Source organism: Phytophthora ramorum, assembly GCF_020800215.1.
Source record: "Phytophthora ramorum isolate Pr-102 chromosome Unknown Phyram_PR-102_s0005, whole genome shotgun sequence".
Taxonomy (NCBI): domain Eukaryota; phylum Oomycota; class Peronosporomycetes; order Peronosporales; family Peronosporaceae; genus Phytophthora; species Phytophthora ramorum.
In genome coordinates, this window is record NW_027150651.1 from 2162579 (window position 1) to 2176884 (window position 14306).

Consider the following 14306-nt stretch of genomic DNA (forward strand, 5'->3'; position numbering starts at 1 on the left):
TCAAACTACTGTAACGAGATTGGGTGCATTGGTAACTCGTGCAAACGTGCACTTAAAGTCGTGTCCCTAGCGAGGGTACTTTGAGACGCTGGACCGATCCATCCGTACCGCTCGTGAAGAACGCGTCTTTTGTGGCCACAGCATCCGTCACTCCCCACGAAGAATTTGTCTGCAGCGGCAAGATCACAAGGCAATTAACACGATACGATTCACGAGAAACATAACAAGCTAAAGCACGTACGTACCACATTGATTGCCACGTTCGACGCGGCATCCCCAAGGAGGTTTGTGGCAGCATCACCCAGAAACGATGGCTTGACGTGTACTTTGCTCAGAAAAGCGACTTCCCTGAAGATCGGCAAGGACCAAATCTTAACATCGCCACCAGCGGACCCGGAGAGTACGCAATCACCACTTGGGTGCAGCGCCAGCGTCTTGATCGGGGTCTCGTGTGCATTTGAAATTGTATGCAGGATGCGACGCTGCCTCATGTCGAAAATGCTCAGCGCACCGCCGGCACCACCCGTAATGAGCAACTGGTGGGTCGAAGAGAACGCGACTGAGGTGGCACCTGCAGGGTGGCAAGCCGGAGCCGCAACGAGTGCTTTTGAGCTTGGCAGGAGTGTATCCCATACGCACACATTTCTCTTCCTGCCACCCACGTTATCATTAGTCCTCTCAATATCTCCCCAGCATTGCAAAAGCAGAAACTCACTCGGACGATAGCCCCACAGTAGCGACGCTGCTGCTTGAATTGAGAAACGCTATCCCTTTCGCTCCTTTGTCATGACACTATGTACCCCCAATGCAGTTAGTTATTCACCACTGAAACATCACATTGTCAGGATGTCGAGTACTTACCACTATTTCACGATAGTAAGGTACTCGGTCCAACTCGGAGAACTTCCACAGGAACAGATGCCCTATGGCATCTACAGCACCAAACTGTAACCAACACAGAACAGAACAGCATTCAGCCACTCGCAATAATGTTTTGAAGCAAAGGTGACGCAAGCGATATATACCTGCTGCCCGAGGCTGTCGAATTCAAGTGCTTTGATGCTTCGCCAGCCAGCCAGCATGGACGGACTTGTTGGATATGGCTGAACGCGATTCAAACACGGCAACAACGTTAGCAATAGCAACACAAAACGTACTTCTGCAAAATGAGCTGCATACCGCCACAACGTCCTTGGTTTGGAACGCGCAGATAGCACTGAGGCGGTCGTATGACCACAGATGCACACGACCTTTGTGGTTCCCCGACACGAAGAGCGGCAAGAACGGATGGGAAGCCACAGCCGTAGGCTTGAAGCTCGCAAACTTCAGCTCTGATGGCGAAGTAAGCAAATGGGCTGGGTTTCGAAGAGGCGATGGGGGGCCATTACTTCGAGTGCTCAGAATATTTGATGGAGACAACTCCTGGTGGCCACTGCCAAAACTACCGCTGTCTGGGGTTTGTCTTCCTTTCACTGGGGAAGGCTGCGCCGAGTCGGACGGGAAGAACGATAAATTTTGTGGCGTAGCGTACATCCCCTTGAACTGGAAACGAGAGCCGTCAGCATAATCCATGCAGCTAGCGCGGAAAATACCTTTGCTGCTGCACATACTCACTTCTGCGTCGTCACCGGCGGCACGATTGAAGCACATCGCCTTGATGTTGGTCTCGCTGCGGTACACACACTGGACGTGAACAGCAGCAGCAGAAGCAGCAGTAGTCGTGGGCATGGACGCCATACGTCGCCTGAGTTGGTCCGTAAGGTTTGCAGCACGTGAAAAGGTTTGAGCGTTCTCGGCGACACTAGACAAAAGCAGCTTTTGCGAGCGCGTTAGTGCAGCTTTCCTTGAAGCAGGCTCAGGCAGTCGTCCCCATCGAACTTCTTCGTCGATCTTCTCGCTGCAGCATTCTAGCTGCGCATTGAGACGAAGCAGAAGCTCATTCTTGTCGGTGAAGAGCTCCACAAGCAGAAGCCATGGGCAGCGTTCGCATTCACACCTCAGGAGCTGCCGCCTGTTACCACGGCCAATGTTTTGTGGCGATGGAGGAGATCCTGGAGCATCTGAAAGGAATGCACGAGGACTTCCCATACCTCCTCGTGTTGGTGAAGGAGACGTTCGAGGCGACCCCGTTGATTTCGACGCTCCTACTGGGCTTGATGGAGGGTGTGAAATCGAGAATGGGCTGAAAAAGAATCCTGCCAAATCACACAGTAAGTGTTTCACCGCCGAGGTAGCAAGTCGATCGCCATAATCCCCCCACGCTTCCACGAGCTTTTTGGATAAGTCCGTGGTGGAAGCTGCTCCATCTCCCATGATTTTCGAGAGGTGAGCTGGCATGGCGCCTGCCGCCATCATCAATACCAGTCCCCAATATGAGCAGTACGAGAAAAGTGGAGTCGGCAAATCACGCGATGGCATCGGATGATGCAACCTGCTCGTCTTCACTGCGGCCGTGAACTCACCCAGCTCAAGCTCCAACAAGCACACCGCCTGGTAGAGCACTGGGATATCCTGCTGAAGAGAAGATGCGCCTAGTGCATTCGGTGGTGCCGTTGTGGAACGGCGAAGAGAAGCACAACTCACACAGATGTCGCCTCCAGAGATCTCATTCAGCGCTTCGTCCGAGTTTGAAGACAGTCCGTCCTTGTGTGGGAAGATGAGACCGAGCACACGATACAAGCAACATGGGTTCTTCAAATACCGACAACAAATGCAAATGGCACTGTGAACTGCCGCCACCGCGACACGAACAAACTCACGGTTCGGCAGGGTCGCACGTTGCCTTGCAGGTTTCAGGTAAAAGTACTGCAGCCATAGCAAGAGTCGTGTCGCCATGGCTAGTAAATCCGAGCACGTCTGGTCAACTTTGCGTGTGTGCAAACAGTCAGTAGCAGCAGACATGAGGTCCCCAGAAGCGACCGTCGCAACACCCTCCGCAATTACCTCAACGAAGCGGGGAAGCGGGCTAGTAAAAGCGAAATTGGGCTGCAACCCCTCCGAGTGGTTCCATCCAGAGATCAGAAAGTCTAACGCAGCAAGTCGGCCAGAATGGACCAACGACTCTACTACAGCGGCTCGAACCCTGTGCTCCAAATGATCTTTACTGGTTTCTGGAACCCCAGCCAGAGAAAAATCTCCGCCGCGTCGTATGACGCATTGTATCTCTTCGTTCAGCCGTTCTTCTAGGTCAAACCTAGTGCTGGAAGTTGGACTGGCAGGCGTTGTCATCGCCTCACGCATTGATTTTAAAAACGTGGCGTACAAAAAGTCAACCTGGTTCCCCACCGCCGCAACCACAACGCGCTGACGGCACCCAAGAAATGCTGCTGACCCTGCGCTGTTGGCACGCTCACGACGGAACTCCTGAACAAATGTGGCGGCATCGCGCTGATGAATCAATGCACAGATTCCAAGGCCCACATCTTGCATACGAAGCATAGCCGAGGTGTTTAGCCTCACAATCTTTTCCTTCAATGCCAACTTCATGGGCACAATCGTCTTTCGAAGAAAGCGAACGAGATCACACGAACCCAATAAACTCTTCCCAAAGGCTGACCAATACATGCTGGATGGATCGACACCGGAGCTTTCGCAGACGCTGAACACGCTCTGTATTTCCATAGCTGGTGGCGTCATCAAGATGTCGATTGCTTTGCTCGTCTCCCCCAGAAAGTATTTGACTAAGAAGCACATGTAGACATCCCCACGCGCAGAAGCCTTCGCCCATACAGTGGTGCTGAGAAAGTCAACACACACGGTTTTTGGTTCTGATTCCTCCTCCTCCATGGTCATGCCTGCATTTTGTGCAGGACTACCAGAAAATCCTCGAAGATTAGTGCTAAGGCCAGTGAAAGATGCTTGAGAGAAATCAGACATTCCAGTACTGCTTAACGAGTCATCTTGCCCTCCAAGATCCCATTTTTCCGAAACCCGAGCAATGAGAAATGATAATACAAGCGTCTCGTCCGCTTGCTCAGCCACTGAAACTGCTTCAGTAACCTTTCCGCCGAGAAGAAAAAACGCTGCCGAGAGCTCGTAGCGTTGCTTTGTCTTCAACACGAAGGCATTCTTTACGGCAGCATTTTTCCAGCGTAGGTCCGAAAAATTGTTGCTCAGCAGCTCAGAGATGCGGGGCTCATGAGCCATCTTGAACAAGCTGGCCAGCAACCTTGTCTTACCCAGCAGTACATAGAAAACAGCAACTGCAAATGGGTCACGATTCGCTGCATATTCACCTTGTGCCACCTTCTCTGCAAACTGTACAAGCTTAGCCGAGCTTTTCAACCAGAATGGCAGTCGCAAGTATCTCATCTCTTTCCAGCTCATTGTTGACGCAGGAAAACACTCCTGAAGTAACTCCGCCTGAAAATCACTGAGTGCTCCCCATGCTATTTGCTCCGAGCAAAGTCCAGCAGCGGCAACATTACTCGGTTTTGATGCAGGCATACCATCACTTGGTTGCTGCTCGGGTGGAACAGATTCCGCTTTCGGGGACTGAGTAGACATTGCATTTGCTGGTGATTCCATTGGCCACAGCAAAGAAGCATGAAAACGGAGGGCAGCCTCATCTTTTTGGCGGCTGCTGTCACGCTCCCAACTCATGGTTTTCCTTATGCCAGTAACAATAGCGAGGAAAATGTTCGTCTCCTGAGCCGTCATAAAGGTAAGTGAGCCCTTGTGCTCGTTGAAAAACTTTGAGAAGATGTCTGATTCCAGCTTGGACTTGGATTGTGCAGTGACTTGGGTGGCGCTTGAGGCATCCGACGGAGCCCTTTGGGGAGCGAATAGCATATCGGCACGATCGGCCCCACTTCCACTTGCCCCATACTGGCGAGAAGCCACATAGTCCATTGCAAACAAATCGCTTGCTCTGGCTGGGGTTGTCGATACTGTGCTGTCTCTGTTTGGCTTGCTTCCTTTCCCTCTCGTGTATACATCTGACCGTTCATCAGCCACGTTATCCGAAGACGAGGAGTCTCCAAGCAACTGGGACAATGACAGCAAAGGAAGAGTCCTCAACACGGTATCATCATCCATCCGCAGATAGCACGTTTCCTCGTGCTCCATAATTTTCGCCTCCACGTGATCAAGGATTCTCTCTAGAGTCTGAAACGATCCACGAGAGAGCAAGTACATCAACGTGATTGGATGGTGAGCAGGAAAGGCCTTTGAAGGCGGTTGAGAACCTAGAGATTGTCCTCGGAGAGTTGCAAATGGCAGTTGGAGCGGTGAAGACATAAATCCGTCTATATCTCGGAGATTGAGGTGCGCCAAACTGGACCCGATGGCGAGAAGGCCGTAAGGATAACTGGAGAGAGATGAAATTTTCTCGGGTCTCACGCTAAAGCGGCTGGAAGACCAGGCAATGCTCCACTTGTCCGTCGGCAAGGAACAGTCGAACTTCAGCATACCAATCGTCGTTGTTGATAAGAAAATGAGCTGGCAATCTCTCTCGGGTGTCACTGGCGGGGTCCATTCCAAGGATACGACTTGGCCAAACTGTTTATGCGGAACAACTACAACCCCTTCTAGCGAGCTTTCCACTGCAGGCAAGAAGCATATTTGATCGTCAGCTTCGGCTGCACTTATTGAAGCCAACGCCTTGTTTTCTTCCTCTCCAAACAAAATGGCCACTCGCCCGCTAGAGCTGAAGCTGAAAAGCTTGAATATAAAGCGCTCGTCAATCAGGTGAAATTCCATTTGCGACTTTTTAGCCCTGGACGCCATTTGCATTAAAGCGGCAACATCTACCCGGTGGGTAGGCCTCACTTCAAGCAAATCGTCGAGGTCAGAAAACGCCCACAGTGTCAGTTGATACTCCGCATCAAAGCTAGCAAACGTCACCTCAAATGTATCAAGTAACGACACGCTAGTAATACCCAATAACCTTGCTCCAGGAAGGTTAAGTGTAGTTTTCTGGAACAATTGGACAGACGCAGCGACCGACTCCGTTATCGTTGTCTCATATGAAAACACCCACACACTTAACTTTTTGCCACCTTTGTGCAAACCAACAACCATGCTGTAGTCCTTTGCGGGGGCTTCCACTGTTGTCTGCTTGAAGAATGACGAGCTGTTTGACCACTCAATCTTCACGGAATCCGGGATCAGCACAGCAGTTAATTCCTCCAATTCCTCGGTATTGTCACATTCGTCCACGTAGCATGTTGATAAACTGAACGCGTCATTATCAGCAATATAAACTGAAGAATACCTTTGGGGTCCCGGCGATTCTGAAGATTCTCCATCAATACATTTCCTTGTTTCGTGTGCTCCACCAGGAGTAGCCATTGCAACATGCAGCTTGCCACCGATGAACAGGTAAAACACGCCACACTCTTCGTACAATGCCATGTGCGTGACAGGCCCAATGACTTTGTCAAGTTTTGAGCGAAATGCAACTTCAAGCCTGCGCAGAGATGCGCTAGTCCCAAATACATTTAATCGCCCGCCCATGTTGGTCGTCGTGATCTTCATAGTTAACTCTCTGTCCGACTGTGAATCTGATACGCGCCTTGAAATCATGTTTGCAACTGAGAGGGAGGTAGATCGGATATTGCCTTCCTTCTGCGCACTCATTATACTGTTACATACTGCTGAAACATCGCAGCCTTGAACGCTGTAGCAACTTGAACCCCTTCGTCCTCCTAAAGAAGAACTTTCGACTTGAAGCTTCAATCTTGCGCAGTGTAAATAATTTTCAGCCTTTGTTCGTTGAAACAGGACCTCGACAAAGAAGCTTGCAGACTCGCTTTCTTGATCTATCAGCACATATCCACTTTGTTAATGAGCTGGATACAATTGAATGGAATTTTCACAACGCATACCTTGATAATCAGACGAGCTGACGCTGTACACGTGTGCATCAGCTAGCTGCTCACGCAGGTCACTGAAACTGAGAAGAAGAGACAAGCGTGGGGAAACTCCCTGCTCTCCACCAGCGATACAATCAGATCCCAAGCATAACATACAACGAACAAGACTCAACGTACCGAAAACGGAATGGACTCCACGCGGAAAATGCAGAAGTCGCCATTACTGAGCACGCCATACGTTAAGTGCACGGCAAAAGTCTTCTCGAGGGCTACATTCCCGCAAATAAAGGTTTCACCGACATGCGTATCTGCTACGGCGCCGCAACGATCTCCAAGAAGCTTAGCATTCATTTGCGTAATGCTGTCCATGCGCTGACTAACTAATTCGTTCCGACGCGCGTCGTTGAGCGAACCGTAGCCATAGTGGAATAGACACAGTGCATCCATCACGGTACATTCACTGAGCAAGGCCTCATTTATTGAGGGTACCGCCTTCGGGATTCCTCTTGCCCAATAATGATTCACCAGGCCAAATTCTCGAATTCGGCTCTTCAAGCTACTGCCATTCTGGCAGAGCGATGAGGAATTAAAGTCTTCAGCAGCAAACTGTTTCCACAGCACAAACGAGCGCAACGGAGCGATATTTTCTCTCCAGATAGATATGTTGCCTGCCCGATCCAGAGTGAACAGCATCTCACAAGCTCTCGGCGTCGACGCGACGGATGATCTCGCACTATATACATTCGCCTCCTTCGACCATGTCATGGATACCAGCGCGCGGGTATGCGCAAGAAACAAATACATTGGCGTACCTTCATGCGGCGACAACTCTCCCAAATTCCACAACTTGACAACTCTGTCGTGTTTCCCTGCCGTCGCAGCAAATCTGCCACTTGGAGCCACATCAAAGTGACACACCGGTACTACCGGCAACGGAGACTCAACTGAGAGACCTCCACCGCTCGACAACGTCACTGTACGTTGCAAATAAACGTGCACCGAATCATCCACGAGCTTCCAAATCGACATTTTCTCCCCAGCGCCAAGCAGGAACAAGTCGTCGCCACTCTCCACCCACTCCAAGTGGTTCAGCAGTCGGTCGTCACATTTCCACCTTACCGACTCGGCCCATCTGGGCAGATGCAGATGCAAATGAGCCTTCACATAGTCCGATCTAGGTATTAAATCACTGCCTGCAGCCATCGAGGGAGGGACCCCGCCTGCGTCGCCCAGTGTCGAGGCTCTGGAGGCCTCCGCCATGGCCGCCGCCCTGCTGGACGTCGCGCTCGCGGGCATGAGCAGCACGCCGCGGCCCTCGTCGATGCACAGAGCCAGCGCGCCACGCGCCACCTTCTTGCTGGAGTTGAAGCGCACGCATCGGATGGGGTCCTGGGCGTTCCAGACCTGCCACAACTCGAATCTGGACGCGCTCTTGGCCTGGTCGCGGGCCGAGGAGCTGGAGACGGCGGGCGCTTCCACGAGGACCACGAGCAGCGACTCGGCGGCGTACACGAGGTAGCGCCTGGACTCGAACACGGCCTGGCACACACGCAGGTCGGCGTCAGGTCCTGGAGACGGTGCGCATACGGCGGCGATGGACTCCTCGAGGCGGAAGACCATCGCGATCGGATCTTCACAAAGGCAATTGACAGATGAAGGAATGGCAAGACTTGTAGTAAAAACAAACGTAGAACCGTAAAAACAAACCAGAAACACTATATTGTGTGTGGCAGACTCCAGTTACGTGGCATGGCTGCAAGAATTAGCGGGAAGCGCACCCCAGCGTCGCAGGACGCGCTGGACGCGTTCGTGACAACGCAGCTGCTCGACAATGGCATGGACGCGATTGCCAGAAAGATCAACGTGCTCCGCGAGAAGCTGCTGCAGTCTGGAAGCAGCGAGGGCGACGCGCAGACCAAAAAGAAGTGGGCTCGCCAGCTGCAACATTGGCTTGCTCTGGCCTGTCGTCTGCTGGCCAAGCAGCGGCGGCAGCTGAATCACTGCATCGAGCGCGTGGAGAGGGACTACAGTCGCGGGGAGATTGGCCTGGGGGTGATCAAACAGGAGGCACAGGAAGAAGTCAACGTATACAGCCGTACATATGCGCGTCCGAGGGCGTCCTCGGCGACTGCAGCACCAACTGAGAACGATGGCTACGTGGGCATTATGGTGCCGAACAAGGAGGATATCCTGGCAATAGGTTGTCATGTTGCAGCTAAAGTGGCACGGAGCCACGAACTCTGGATTATGGCGCGCGTCGTGGCGTATAATGCCGACTCAAACACGTATGAGGTGGAGGATGTGGACTCGGGCGACGATGAGGAGGAGGAAGATGCACCCAGAAGGCACTATATTGTGCCGTGGCAGCAGGTGGTGGAGCTGCCTGGTGACTCGCTGCCCGAAGGGGAGTGGATCCACTACACTGTGGACGAGCGGGTCATGGCCATGTACCCCAACACGACCAGTTTCTTCCGTAGCACTATCCGCGTGCCAAATCCGAGGGTGAGCTGTGCAGTCAGTCTATGCGTTCGCTGACACAAGACTAACCTCGCGTTCTTGTTGTGGTGGTGCAGGGCGCCCCGTACGTGATTCTCAAGTTTGACGAAGATGAGGACGAGCACGGCTTGGTGCCGGACCGAAAGGTCCCATTCCGCTTTGTGGCTCCGCTCAAGCCGTGGCATCAGAAGTGAGTAATAACGTGACAACGTATAGACTGGACCTCGCGCTCCATTCTCTCCGAATCTCTAGCGACACCTCATGCTAACTTATTCCGCCGTACTTCCTGGTGCCCCAGATTCACCAGTATGCCATCCGTTTAACACGAGATGGCACCTCCTGGCAACATTACCACGATACACCTCCTCAAGGCCATAGCGTAGCAAACTCCAGCAAGACACACAATATTTTCTAGACCAGTCGCTAATGTACACTACCTATGTCGTTAACTTCTTCGCAAAGGGTGATGTTGAAAAACATCAGGGGATTGAGTACAGCCAGCAGCAAAGCCGCTAACTGCATAGAGATTGCATCTTTTGGCAGGCGAGAGGTCAGTTCACGCCAAACTTATCAGCAGCTAAGTTGGCCACCGACTCGCTCGAGATCACTGATTCACTGATCCTGCTCTGCGAAATGGCGCGCTTAGTAGTCCTGCGAGGCCGAGGCCTTGCCCTTCTTGCCAGCCGAGGCCGACTTCTTGGGCAGCAGCACCGAGTGGATGTTGGGCATGACACCGCCCGAAGCGATGGTCACATCGCCCAGCAGCTTGTTCAGCTCCTCGTCGTTGCGGACGGCCATCTGGATGTGGCGCGGGATGATACGCGTCTTCTTGTGGTCGCGGGCGGCGTTGCCGGCAAGTTCGAGGATTTCAGCGCAGAGGTACTCAAGAACGGCAGCCATGTAGACCGGAGCGCCACCGCCGGTGCGCTGGGCGTAACGGCCCTTCTTCAGGTAACGAGCGACACGACCGACGGGGAACTGCAGGCCGGCCTTGGACGAGCGCGTGCTGCCCTTTCCCTTCTTGCCACGGCCTCCAGTAGCGGCTTTTCCCTTTCCAGACATGGTTACTTGCTTGAGCTTCTTGACGACTTGAGTAAGTGCGTGTGAATTTCGATATGAGCTTCCGAGCCCGGGCAAGGCTGTGGCGCCAAAACTGCGGTGTTGCTGAGAGGCTTCAGGAGGGATTACCGACTACCATTTGCACCGCACCACTGCTTGAAATCGGCGGGGCGACGTGGTCTCGAGCCCTATCCCTTATAGCTGAAAGCGAGGACCTGGGCGAAAATCGGCTGCTCTTCCATTGGCTATTATTTGCACCGAGTGATTTGATTGACGGATCTGTGGAATTGTTAGCGGTGATTGGCGGAATCCTCCGTGAGGAAGAGGAGCCTTCCGGCGCCAAAGCCACCAAGACCCGAAGCCGGGTCGGCATGTATCCGACTCATTTTCGAATTTGCTTCAAAGTCGACTGCTACCAACAACCACCACCTCAAGAACCATGTCTGGAAAGGGAAAAGCCGCTACTGGAGGCCGTGGCAAGAAGACCGGCAAGAGCTCCACGCGTTCGTCCAAGGCCGGCCTGCAGTTCCCCGTCGGCCGTGTCGCTCGTTACCTTCGTAAGGGCCGTTACGCCCAGCGTACGGGCAGCGGCGCTCCGGTCTACATGGCTGCCGTTCTCGAGTACCTCTGCGCTGAAATCCTCGAACTTGCCGGCAACGCCGCCCGCGACCACAAGAAGACGCGTATCATCCCGCGCCACATCCAGATGGCCGTCCGCAACGACGAGGAGCTGAACAAGCTGCTGGGCGATGTGACCATCGCTTCGGGCGGTGTCATGCCCAACATCCACTCGGTGCTGCTGCCCAAGAAGTCGGCCTCGGCTGGCAAGAAGGGCAAGGCCTCGGCCTCGCAGGACTACTAAACGCGTTCCGACCGCGTTGTCAATGGTCTCTGACCTTCTGTGAGTGCGAATTGAGCCTCGCTTGATTGCCTCCACAAAGCCGAGTAGCTTCGCAAGAGACTACTCGGTCTCAATCCCCTGATGTTTTTCAACATCACCCTTTTCACAAGAAACACTCGTTAGTTTAAGTTCACACCAGGTCGGAGGTCGCAATGATAAGTTATCGTTCGTAACATCTTGGAGGCGTACTTGGTGAGCATACGGCAAATATTTTGCACGTACTGGCCGTTATTAATTCTGGGATCCGTAGTCGCCCTAGAATGCGATTTGATCTTCCGACTGAATTGATGTAGAGCTATGTCATGAAGATTGTACTTGCACTTCATTTGTCAAGATCCTCGACTGAGCTGGTTATCTTGGGAAGACCTTCCTGATGTCGCCCACTCGGTGCGAACCATGTTTCGGATTGTGTCGCTGAACTGGAACATGAAGATGAACTGCTTGTCCCGCTCGGCGTTCGAGACGCGGATCTTGCGCTCCAAGTCCGCGATGAGAGCGCCCAAATGCGCCACGTTCTGCATCTGCGCAGGATTCCCACTCGAGACGGCCTCATCGATCCCTTCCCGCAGCTTCTGCGCTTGTCGCTCGAACTGCCGGATTTCGATGGCGAGCTCGGCGCATTTCTTGTGCGACACCTTCAGCACGTCAGGAACGTCGCTCGTGGCCTGCGCGAACGTACGCAGCGCCCCCGAGAAGATCAGCACGCGGACCACAGATTGGAGCCTTTTCGTCAGGGCTTGTTCTCGCTGAGCGCGAAGGTTGTTGATCTGCAGCTTCAATTGCTCCGGGATCGTGATATTGTTTGATCTGTGCACAAATGCGTGTCCTTCCTCGGTCTTCTTCGCGATCTCCACCTCCAGTTGCGTGACCAGCGCGTTGACGTTGTCGTAATCGCTCACCCAGATCGCGCGCAATTCATCGTCTTCGCCACTCGTGCGAGGGCTAAAGGTTCCTGCTCCTCGGTGCGGAACCATAGCGTCCGAGAACTCTTTCTGCTGCTGCTCGTTCTGTTGGCGTTGAGCGTTGGGGTCTCTTACAACCATACGATGATCCCCTTCATGCTCCTGTACGGTCTCGAACCTAGATTCCATTACAGGTCCTTGGTTCTGGTAGACTGGGGCTCCATGTTCACTACCTGCACCCGCAAAACCACTCGAGACTGTTTGGAAGGGCTGGCCATGAGGAGAAACGCTGGTGATGGGGGACGGTATTCTCGTAAACTGGATGCCGGGGGTCTGCTGCATTGGCGCAGATATGGTTGGTGGGGCCATCGAAGTACCTACGTACCCTGGTTGGGTACGCAATACATGTTGAGCTTGGCTGATGAATTGGCTGCTTTCGTGCATCAATATCCGGGCTTGTGTTTGTCCTTGATGGTGTCGACGCTCCTCTTCCTGCTCTCGCAAGAGCTGTTCATGCCGCATCCGTTCATTCAGCAAACGCTGCTGCCGCTGCTGGTCCTCTTGCCGCCGCTGTTCTGCATGCCGCCGGAGGTCTTCTTGTCTCTGCTCCTCTTGCCGTCGAAGTTCCTCTTGGCGCCTCTGTTCCTCTTGTCGTTTTCGAAGCTCCTTTTGCCGCCAAAGCTCCTCTTGTCGTTGAATCTCTTCTTGTCTTCTCCGTTCATTTTGCCGCCGTTGTTCCTCTAGTTGCAGCTGCTCCATCCTCAACCGTTCAGCTCGTTCGAGTTCCAGCTGCTGCTGTTCATTCCGCACGTGCTTCGCTCGCTCCTCCAGCTTCTTCTGCTCTATTCTCAGCCGCTCAGCTCGCTCTTGTTCTTGCTGTTGCTGTTGTTGCTGCCCTCGCTGTTGCTGTAGTGTACGGTCGATTTGTCCTTGTCCTCCCTGTTGTTGCTTTTGCTGTTTCGTCCGCTCTCCCTTTCGCTGAGACAGAAGCTGGTCCAGACTCATTTTCGGGGATCGAGCTTGCGGCGATTTAGACTGCGAGGGTCTAGTTCGGCTGTCGTGTAGTGCCTTGACGCGTTCGTAGAGACTCATGCCGTCGCTTGGTGTTGCAGCGGATGCTACGCCTGAACGTGGAGATCCCTCTGAACGAATAGACTTTTGGCCTCTGTCGCCCGTGTCAGCCGGCACTGGTAATTGACGCTTTCGGGGCTGTTCTTGCGTGTGCAGACTCGTACCTAAAGATGATTTTCCAGTAGGCGGTGCGGTTGATGCCGAAGCTGATGAACCCGCAGTAGTACCATTCGTAGTCGTCACGACAGACGTAGGCCGAGGACCAATTGAAATTGTTGAGCTTTTGGCAGGCTGCAGTGGTTGTCTTGGAAACGACAAGGTACCGGTAGGCACTGGCGGCTTTGGATGTCCAGTAGTTACCGATGCAGGTTGTTGTGGCGTTGGCGCTGATGCTGGCTCTTTCGACGACGCCGCTTCATCAGCCAGAATCTTGTCATGAAGACGCAGTCGATACGTTGCATGCATCATCGCAGAAAACTCGTCCGACCACGCAGCATCTACAAAATGTTTTCCACTAGCACCATCAATAACGAAGCAGTGGTGGGGCTTTGAGCTCCCCAGCATGAGCACGTGCGGCTTCTTGTGGCATTTCGCGCAGAAGTACGCATCACACTCCGCACACCACATGACTGGGTCGTTCTTCTGATTGCATCGCATGCATTTACCTAGAACAAAGCACACAAAATCAACATTAGATTCCTCCCCATCACCAATCTTCAGTGCCTACAACCGACGTACGCAGCTTCTTGTGTGTGTAGTGACAGCTATCACACGCGTTGCTGCTGCTCTTCAGTCTTGCCTGGCACTTGGGGCAGCGGTTCGAGCTGATTCCGTACACTAAAATCCACCCAAATCACAGCCAGTTAGCGACTCATCATCGCACTACAGCGCACCAAACTGACACCACTGCACGCACTGTACAATCTGCGGTCGCTCTCCCTCCCGCTCTTGGCCACCGCGTCCGTCAGCATGCTGCCCCAGCCGTCGGCGGCATCCTCGCCAGTCGCCTCCACTACCGCCATCTCGCGCCAAAAACAATTGGTCACTGAAAGCAGTCTGATC

General features: G+C 53.2%; 7 protein-coding genes across 7 annotated transcripts; 3 read left to right on the forward strand and 4 right to left on the reverse strand.

Annotated features, from left to right (window-relative positions):
* Positions 1 to 52: 52 nt before the first annotated feature.
* Positions 53 to 1737, reverse strand: KRP23_6392 (DmX-like protein 1; the record flags this gene model as incomplete). Its single annotated transcript, XM_067891579.1, has 6 exons — positions 53 to 169; positions 246 to 651; positions 716 to 792; positions 862 to 945; positions 1026 to 1103; positions 1180 to 1737. 6 exons carry the CDS (start codon positions 1735 to 1737, stop codon positions 53 to 55), a joined length of 1320 nt encoding a protein of 439 aa, XP_067745921.1.
* A 236-nt stretch (positions 1738 to 1973) lies between these two features.
* On the forward strand, positions 1974 to 2186 carry KRP23_6393 (uncharacterized protein; the record flags this gene model as incomplete). The annotated part of the gene is made up of 1 exon (XM_067891580.1): positions 1974 to 2186. One exon carries the CDS (start codon positions 1974 to 1976, stop codon positions 2184 to 2186), a length of 213 nt encoding a protein of 70 aa, XP_067745922.1.
* Positions 2187 to 5765: 3579 nt separating this feature from the next.
* KRP23_6394 (uncharacterized protein) lies at positions 5766 to 8435 on the reverse strand (the record flags this gene model as incomplete). Its single annotated transcript, XM_067891581.1, has 4 exons — positions 5766 to 5768; positions 6727 to 6761; positions 6828 to 6927; positions 6993 to 8435. The coding sequence occupies 4 exons, from the start codon at positions 8433 to 8435 to the stop codon at positions 5766 to 5768; spliced, it is 1581 nt and encodes a 526-aa protein (XP_067745923.1).
* A 129-nt stretch (positions 8436 to 8564) lies between these two features.
* Positions 8565 to 9634, forward strand: KRP23_6395 (SAGA-associated factor 29-like protein B; the record flags this gene model as incomplete). The annotated part of the gene is made up of 3 exons (XM_067891582.1): positions 8565 to 9317; positions 9389 to 9501; positions 9610 to 9634. The coding sequence occupies 3 exons, from the start codon at positions 8565 to 8567 to the stop codon at positions 9632 to 9634; spliced, it is 891 nt and encodes a 296-aa protein (XP_067745924.1).
* Positions 9635 to 9953: 319 nt separating this feature from the next.
* On the reverse strand, positions 9954 to 10373 carry KRP23_6396 (putative histone H2A.1; the record flags this gene model as incomplete). Its single annotated transcript, XM_067891583.1, has 1 exon — positions 9954 to 10373. The coding sequence occupies one exon, from the start codon at positions 10371 to 10373 to the stop codon at positions 9954 to 9956; it is 420 nt and encodes a 139-aa protein (XP_067745925.1).
* A 436-nt stretch (positions 10374 to 10809) lies between these two features.
* KRP23_6397 (putative histone H2A.1) lies at positions 10810 to 11232 on the forward strand (the record flags this gene model as incomplete). The annotated part of the gene is made up of 1 exon (XM_067891584.1): positions 10810 to 11232. One exon carries the CDS (start codon positions 10810 to 10812, stop codon positions 11230 to 11232), a length of 423 nt encoding a protein of 140 aa, XP_067745926.1.
* A 368-nt stretch (positions 11233 to 11600) lies between these two features.
* On the reverse strand, positions 11601 to 14266 carry KRP23_6398 (Reticulocyte-binding protein 2-like protein a; the record flags this gene model as incomplete). The annotated part of the gene is made up of 3 exons (XM_067891585.1): positions 11601 to 13909; positions 13983 to 14081; positions 14161 to 14266. 3 exons carry the CDS (start codon positions 14264 to 14266, stop codon positions 11601 to 11603), a joined length of 2514 nt encoding a protein of 837 aa, XP_067745927.1.
* Positions 14267 to 14306: the final 40 nt, after the last annotated feature.